We start from the raw sequence: 8,886 nt of genomic DNA, 5'->3' as shown, positions 1-8,886 counted from the left end.
TATATATATATATAATCTCTTGCGCCAATATTTTGCTCTGTCCTTTTCAAAATATAGGGAGACAGTCCAGCTACAATACAATTCAAGACAAGGGGGTTAGGAGGGCCCTGCTCTTAAAGGAGAACTGTGAGGTGAGTGAAAATCACTCATCCTTATAGTTCGAGCCAATAGACCGGGAAGTGAGTGAAAACATACCGTCGCTTGCTCATTTCTCGATCATCTCCCTGCAGAGAGCAGTGACTGTCACTCACGGCTTCCTGCAGGGATTTCCCCTGCTCCAATCCCGCGCTGACTGTCAGGGGTAGAGGGCAGGCACAGCTGTCTCTGTCTCTAGATAGGCAGAGCCAGCTGTCACTCATACAGCTGGGTGGATCTCGACAGTAATGTTGGGATCCGTTCCGGCTGCGGTGGTCTCAGTATACTGCGAGCTGAAGCTCATGATATACTGAGCTTTGGGCCATGGGAGGAAGCTAGTATATGTCCTCCCGTGACCCTCAGGAGAACTATTGGGAAAACAACTTACCCCATAGTTCTCTAAGAGCTACAATCTAAATGGGAAGGGCAAGTGATAACAAAGACATTCATTGTGTTGAGTTGTTTGGGAAAACAAAAATGTAGCTTTTGGGTGGACGCTGGATAGGCTTCCCTAAAGAGATGAGTTTTCAGGGATCCGCTAAAGGCAGACATGGAACGAGTGACTGCAGATGGCAACGCTTCAGATTCAAGTAGTAAAATATGTCACCAGCACACTATGGTTAAATATTCAAGAAGTGATCATTTTATTGATGCACACCTTGTCACATTGCAATGTTTCGGGGCCACTCAGGGTCCCTTCATCAGGCATGAGATGGGGTTTTTTGGCTTTACTTTTTTTGTGTCATAGGAGGACATCTACTAATGTATTCCTGTGACTCAAAGTCAGAATCTAGCAAACTACTGCCCACTATGTGCTGACAGCGCAGAGCCGCACTGCAGTAGGGAATGATTCCGGCAATATTGTTTGGATCCACCGCGCTGCCTAACTGACAGCTGCTTCTGTCTCTCTAGAGCCAGCTGTGCCTGCCCCCTCCCCTGTCTGACCCTCCAATGAGCGCTTTGTTTTCTTTATTTCAGCCACAAAGCAAACAGAGCTCTTCGAAAGAAGGAAAACCGAAGGAAGAAAAGACAGGCTCTTGCTAAATTAAGAGAAGCAGGTTCGTCAATGAAATGTTTTGTAGTTATAATAATCGCCAGGATTTCCACAAAAATTATATCTAAAGGCCAAACTTTTTTTTTACTTTAGATAGGGAACGATTAAAGTGACAAACTCAGGAGTTACATCTTAAAAATGCATTCAAGTACCTTAACTATTGACCAAAATGTATCTCATTTGTGTATCAGCCGGCTGTAGATCCTCAAATCATCTCTGAATTGGAGCTGACACTGTCCTTCCTTCTGGAGGGCGGCTACTTTTGTTCCCCATGGTTCCTGTGTGTGTTGTAATGTAGTCAACGCTCCAAGATCACTCCTGTGATTGACTACAATCTCATCTTTAGTTTGCTAATTTATATTGAGATTGTAGTCTATCACAGGAGCGAGCTTGAAGTGGTGGCTTCATTACAACACACAGGGACCATGGGGAACAGACGTAGCCACCCTCCAGAAGGACAGTGTCAGCACCAATTCAGAGATGATTGGAGGATCTACAGCCGAGTGATACACAAATACGATACATTTATGTTAATAGTTGAGGCACTTGAATGTATTTCTAAGGTTTAACCAAGTTTAGTGTCACTTTATTTTTTTTTTCTTGGCCTTCTGTGTCCAATTGAGTAGACATTCTTTCACTTCCTGCCTCAGATAACCTACAGCAAGTAAGAGCAAATCTCCCAAAACTGAAGGAAATCTCCTCTTAGACACAGGGGTTTTAACCCTTCTACACTTCTTCCAAAGCCCAAAATAACTTGTGACTGGTTCTGTGATCGATGTGATTGGTGATCACAGCGATCATATGGCAATGTTTACATTTCCAATCCCTCCTCTTCCTCTTACATCAGAGGCAGGGGAGAGTAAAGGGAGCAATGATTTGTTGAGTCATCCATTCATTGCTTCCTAGTGAAAACAAGCTGCTGCAGCAAAAAAATACCGTTACACATTTTAACCCTTTTGTCCCCCACTCCTCTCCTGCTTGTGAAAATCTGCATTAACCCTTTCACCTTCCTTATCCTGCACATCTATACATTAACCCCATCTCTATCCTCCCAGTGTATGTGACCTGTAAATTAACCCCTTCACCTCCTCCCTCTGTCTGTCTTGTACATATTGCATCTTGTGCATGATTACCAAGCTCCATGTTTTAACCCCCTTAATACCGGCATATTTCTTAATTTCCCAAAAATGGCTGCAAAAAATCAGACCACCTTCCAGTGTCTACTTTCTAAAAGAAGTAATTTCCTTTATTTTCATACTGTCCTTTTTTATTCGCTAAGATTTATAAACAAAAGTAAGAGACATTGGCTTTTTTTCAAGTTTTTATTTTTACTTTATATAGTTAAAATTTTATTTAAAAAAGGCAGTTATTAAATACCACCACAAGAAAGCTCGATTTGTCCCCAAAAACGATGTCAAATTAATTTTGTTACATTGCTGCGTGTCGTAGGCGTTCTCAGACAAACTTGCACAGCTCTGAAAAATGGCCCGATAATGAAGAGGGTGTAACGTGCAGGTACTGAAGTGGTTAATAACAAGCATTGTCTCTTGCACAATATCACATTTATTACAAATCTGGCAGTGTTTTAAATTTGCCACTTGTTTGATAGATGAAGCAGCCGGAGCTGACTGAAGTTTGAGTCCATTTTTTAAAATCTGTTAATTTTGCTACAAGTATAGTTAACATGACCCTTTCCTGTATGGCAGAAGAGAAGGAAGGGGAGGCCTGCGCTGAAGATGATGATGATGATGATGAAGAGGAGGATGACCTTCAGGATGTGATTGAAAGGTTGGTGAAATTATATAAAACGTGTTCTAAATTGTAGTTGTTTTTACAATAGAAGTTTTTTTGCTTTACCTCTCTTTTATGTTACAGGAGTTCATTTGCTAATGTACTCCTCTGACCCAGAGTCAGCAGATAGTGGGCTAACTCCTGCTATATGCTGATAGGGCATAACCACAGCACATGTGGGAGGTATCCTGGCAATATTGTCAGACCAACTCTTGCTGCCTAAGTAACAGCTAGCTCTGGCCCTCTCCACTGCCTGTCCCTCCAATGAGCTCTGGAGTAACAAATAGGGGCGAATACCAGCGGGGAACAGTAACTGTTCTCTGTAGGGAGATGAGATTAGGAACTGGACTATCAGCGGTTACATGATCATAGCCGGTGTGTGACAGCTGCAGTGTCCCATGCCAGCTATAAGCAGCAGGGAGAAAATATTTTACTCTTCCTGCACGTCTCCTTTAGGCCCTTTTCACACGGGCTGATCACTCTCCTGATCACAGCAGAACGGAGCGGATGTCACAGCGGTGTCCTTCCAGTTTTTTCCACCATCTTGGATGGATGAAAGAACTGCAATTACTGGACCCCATGTCTGTCTATTGGGAATCACATGTAAGTGACATGTGTCTGCTTACATCAGATTACCTCAGTCTGGCACGATCAGGTCCGACGAAACAGATCTCTGATCCGTTTGTTTTTCCGGACCTGGCCGGAGTCGGGGTTAACCGAGTGTAAACAGACTTATGTCCGTTTACACGCGGCTGCTGACGGATTTGCTTTGGGCATCTGGTCGGGTCTGCCTGAAAAACTGACAGACGGACCCGATCGGACCACCCTTGTGAAAGGGGCCGTAATCGATATAAGGATGAGAGTAAAATAACTTGGCTGTGTGCTCAGGGTTTGCAGTAATGTTTTCTGTGTTAATCATAACTGTTGTGGATTGAGATATCATTGTACATTCATACAGGCAGAGGCAGCATGAAGAATGGCTTCTTCGAGAGCAGAAGGCTCAGGAAGAATTCAGGCTGAAAAAGGAAAAGGAGGAAGCGGCTAGAAAACGGGAAGAGGAAGAGGTACATTGATATGATAGTGATTTTCCTTCTAGGCCAGGGGTAGGCAACCTTGGCTCTCCAGCTGTGCTGAAACTACAATATCTCATTAGGCATTGCAAGCCACAGGCATGATTCCCAGAGGGAGAAGCACGATGGGATTTGTAGTTTCAGCACAGCTGGAGAGCCAAGGTTGCCTACCCCTGTTCTAAGCCAACACATCACCGGTTTTGTAGTATAGAACAACCTTAAAGTACAAAAAAGTGTGAGGTGTAACTTCAGTGTTGTCAGGCCACTATCTGTTAAAGCCCCTTCACACCACTTGTGCTGGGCTCTGTTGGCCTACAGTACTCAACGCAGGTCCAATGCAAAACATAAGCTATGTATGCAAGGTAAAACAAATCCTAGTTGCTGCCTTTTGTGTACCAAACATAACCACAGCGATGGCTTTCCCAGGGCTATGGTCAGGGATATGGGAAGCCCAGGGTCATGGCCAGTGATGCAGCACACAATGTGATTTTTACATGTACAGATGGCAGTTACTTCTGTGTACAGTACCACATGTTTTTGTGCATGATGTCATTACCTTTTGTCTTTTGTCTAATCTTGATGTTTTCTCAGTTGAAACCCAGAAATACGAAGTATTTAGATGTGAGGCTTAAATGACACAAGAAATTTGTGGTTCCGTATAAGTGATTTGCACTTTTTGTTTCCCATAGAGACGGATGATAGAGGAATGGAGAGAACAGGAGATGAAAGAGAGAGCAGAAGAGCCAGAAGAAGTGAAGAAGAGAGAAAGAGAGGTGATTCCTGCACTAGGAGGATAAAAACATTTATATCCTGCCTCAGCTCTAGTCAGATGTCTGCTGTATCCTAAATGAACACCCAGAACATGTCTGAGAAGTACTGCCTCAGCCGGTGATTTCCCTAGCGAACATTTAATTTCTAGTTGTTTTTCCATTCTGCTCTATAAGGTGGATAGATAATATAGTTGCTAAGTGCTAGGCCCATAACCTGCCAGTGGCATTTAGCAGAGATTTGTAGCAGCTACACATGTTTCTGATTACTTTCTGTGGTGATTTGTAGATGGCTACAGAGGTTCTGCTGTAGATTGTTACAAAGCTTGTCTGTGTGGCTTTGAATTGCTGATGAGGTAATCTCATCATGCGGTAATCTCATCATGCGGTACAGTGAGCGCTGGTCCATGGAGGGAGCAGCACTCATTGAGTTACTGCTGTTGCTGGGTCCCTAGGAGTCCAAGGCAGACCCTCAACAGCAAATTAGGTGGTCCCAACCCTGTGATCACAGTGATAAGTAATCGCTGTGATCACAGAGCCGGCAGCAGCTCAGTGTGTTGTGCAGCTGCGAGCCAGCTGTGTGTTGCAAACGGCTACAACGTATCTCTAAGGAGAATACCGTATTCTCCTCAGAGATACTGTGTATCTAAGCCCCTGTAAATAAATAACCCCTTAGTGCCCCCTAGTTTAAAAAAAAAATTATACAATTTTAAAATAAAAAGTAAAGTTTTTAAAAATTAGAAAAAAGTAAAACAAAATTTAAAAAATACATTTTAATAAAAAGATTATAAGAAAATATAGTGCTGAAGAGGCTATTCAAGTTAGGAGACAAACATACCACATTCTAAAATTGTTCCAAACTAAAATTGTATTTCACTCCTTTTGTGTATTTTGTGACCTAAAACTCCCACAATAAACTATCTATCTGTTAGCCACACTAATTATGTAGTAATCATTGCCAAAAACTGTAAAATGTGGGGGGTTTTCAAAAACAAAATTGTATTTTTTTATATAAAAAAAAGAATGAATATATGCAAATGTTGCATCAGATGAAATCCCATTTTGTCCTTTAAAAAAAACAGTGTATAATGCGGGGAACAATAAGATTTCTCTGAAGCTAGGGACTAAACGGATTGTGTAGTCTTCCTGGAAATATTTAACAAAACCTTGTGTTGCTGGTTTGTTAGTCAGTTTGTTTTTGTAATAGTCAGCCTGCATATACAGTAATAAATATGCTTCTTTCCTGCTTTTTTATCAGTTAAGTGCTACAGCAAAACTTCTGTCAGCACGTAGCAGAGCCAGACCGAGGTTCTTACACACAAGCTGTGCTGCGGTCTGACATGCTCACTAAACACTGCTCTCCTCAACATCTGCTCCTATTACCTGAGTAGAGCTGTTGATTAAAGTCCAACTATGAGCACAATGATATTACCGAGCAAGTTGAACTGTAAAGCCACCAGCATTCATTTACAATGCCGCCTTCTCCCTGCAAATCTGCTTCTTTACATGCAGGTGGAAGTCCAGCACCCGCGGTACTCCTGTATCCACTCTGGCTGTAAGTGCTGCAGATCTCATAGACCTCAGGTCACACCTTGGTCCATCTCTCCTCCTGGCCAGTCATTAAATGAAGCCTGGGGCTGTGTGTTTTGTGATTGGCTAGGATGAAGAAGAGGCGGACATGCAATTGCAGCCCTGCGATCTATGAGACCTTCAGTGCTCACACAGACATGGAAGTACTGCGTGCATTGGACTTCACCCGCATGTAAAGAAGACTTGCGGGGAGGAGGCAGCAGTGTAGATTATGGCAGGTGGAATTTACAGTAAACGGACTGTTCACCTTGCTTAACTTCCTTCAGATTATTGTTCTCAGTTGGCCTTTAGAGGGGTATGTTGGAGAGCTGGGCTGCTGGGGCACTCCTAGGTTTTCTATCTCTTGTTGCAGCACTTAGCAGATTTAAAAAGAGAAGTATATTCATTGTTATATGCAGCCTCACTAGATTACATTAGTAGATGAAAAGGGATCAGTGGGGCTTTAATGTGCATTCAAGAAAGTCTACAATAGGGGACATGTAAAAAAATATATTTTTATGAAACCATCTCATGTTAATACACATGACTGTATGTAGTAAGTACAGTCATGGCCAAAAATATGAATTTGATTTATTGGAGGAATAGAGGCTGTTCACCTAGCATAGTGAACGTTCAATCTGGATACTCCATCATTTGGTAATTCCTTCTCACTCTTTGTGTTAACCAGCACATTTTACACGTCGTTTTTCCAAAACACTTCATACCTGCGGACTTTCTTCTGCAAGGGGAACAAAGCAGCTATTGACGTTAATATCATTTGTTTATTGTCTTAGGCTCAGAGTGTGACATGTGCACTTCAAATCAGCACATTTGTTTTCAAATGACTTTCTTTAAAGTTAACCTGTCTGCGCAAAAATGTGATCAGACTGACATGTTTGCCTTAGCTAGTTCCTGCAGTACAGCATCTTGCTGAGGGGCAGAGCAGCACACACTATGCATTGAGGGGTGCTAGAGTGCTATACTGCAGACAATTAGCTTATACATCTGGATTGGGAGTCCCTTAGGAGCTATGGAGCTGATTTCACTAGGAAAGTTTGTCTAGACACATTGCTGTGGTGCTTTTCTGCATATATGTCAAGTAAATATTTTCTAGTGACTGATCTACTTTATAATCCATAAATAAACAATTTTTAGTTTAAGCATCTATTCAGATATAAACCTGGGGTTAAAGGACGCAGAACATCATCTTTGTAAAAATGTAATTGATATTTTATCCTGTATTGCAAAGCGACCTAGTTCATCATCTTTGAAAAATGATTCCTTAACCTTATTTCCACACGCTTAGCTTACCAAGCCTCACTGCACCAAGATGTATCTTTTTCTTAAAGTATTTGACATATTCCATTTACAATTTTTTTTATATCTGGCTTTAAAGTAAGATTGAATGTGTGCACTTAGAGTTGTATGAATTCTGCGTATTCCCACATGCCACCAATAGCAGCTTGTTAACCTGTATTGTTTCAACTATAGTTATCCAAGTAGCCTTTACTCTTTTCACTGGTAACAGTACAGTGACATGTGCTTTAAAGGATCACTGTAGTATTTTCTAAAATGTTCAACTTAAAATAATTTTCTAAATGTTGCTTATTTTAAAATCTTAATTCCCTCCTATAGTTTGTAAATTGATATGTTCACGAAACAGCTCATTACACAAGCAGCCTCTGCTTCCCGAGTAAATCTTCCAGACTCTTCATTTTATGATGATTTGCAACTTTCACAGGACTCATGGACCGTGTGATCTAGGCTACCTAGGCTTTAGGTCACATGAGGGAGCTCAGGAAGGCATTTTTATTCATGACCAGCAAGAGGTGTGATTGTATTTGGTAATGCTGACATGTGCCTGTTAATTAACATGCATTATTATCAGAGGTGCATTATAAGAAGTTTTCCTTTAACCACTTGCCGGCCGTTGTAAAAAAATGGCCAGTCTGGCGCTCTCTAGATCTGAGTGGGCGTCTTTAGACGTCCGCTCAGCCACGCCCCCTTGCGCGCGCCGCTGGGCGCGTGCGAACGGGAGATGCCGACATTTGAAAACGGGCAACGATGCCCGTTAATATACAAGCGATCCACCGGCTATAGAGCCTGCGGATCGCTTGTATGAGGTCCCGGGATGTGCGCCCGCTGTCACGCTGGTCCCGGGCTCAGCTGTGCTTGGTGCGAGCCCGGGACCAGCAAACTGTCTGTCACGGGATCAGAGGGAGGTCGGTACACGGGATCAGAGGGAGGTCGGTACACGACCTCCCTCCGGTCCCCTCTCCGCTGTCAGAATGCGGAAGTGTTGTATAATACATCACCTCTGCATACTCGTGTCACTCTCCAGCTTCAGATGCTGGAGAGAAGCTGATGAAGCAGATCTCTGCTTCATCAGCTTTTTCAGGGAGGTCCTAGGTGACATTAGGGGTCTTGGAGACCCCTGATGTCTCCATAAAGAGGACCTGTCACCTCTTTTGCTATCACATAAGGGGGTTTCTCAGCCCCC

The 8,886-nt window shown here is 42.7% G+C and overlaps 1 protein-coding gene across 1 annotated transcript in view; it reads left to right on the top strand.

Annotated features, from left to right (window-relative positions):
* Positions 1-8,886, top strand: part of ZRSR2 (zinc finger CCCH-type, RNA binding motif and serine/arginine rich 2) — a 28,889-nt gene that overhangs the window by 814 nt on the left and 19,189 nt on the right. Inside the window, exons 2-5 of the mRNA XM_018563057.1 lie at positions 1,114-1,193; positions 2,896-2,977; positions 3,939-4,044; positions 4,740-4,823. Coding sequence (XP_018418559.1) covers positions 1,114-1,193; positions 2,896-2,977; positions 3,939-4,044; positions 4,740-4,823 — 352 coding nt within the window. The remainder of the gene's footprint in view (positions 1-1,113; positions 1,194-2,895; positions 2,978-3,938; positions 4,045-4,739; positions 4,824-8,886) is intronic.

The sequence above is a fragment of the Nanorana parkeri genome, unplaced genomic scaffold (genome assembly GCF_000935625.1).
Source record: "Nanorana parkeri isolate BGI_ZX_2015 unplaced genomic scaffold, ASM93562v1 scaffold628, whole genome shotgun sequence".
In the NCBI taxonomy this organism is placed as follows: domain Eukaryota; kingdom Metazoa; phylum Chordata; class Amphibia; order Anura; family Dicroglossidae; genus Nanorana; species Nanorana parkeri.
This window is presented reverse-complemented; position numbering and strand designations above follow the sequence as displayed.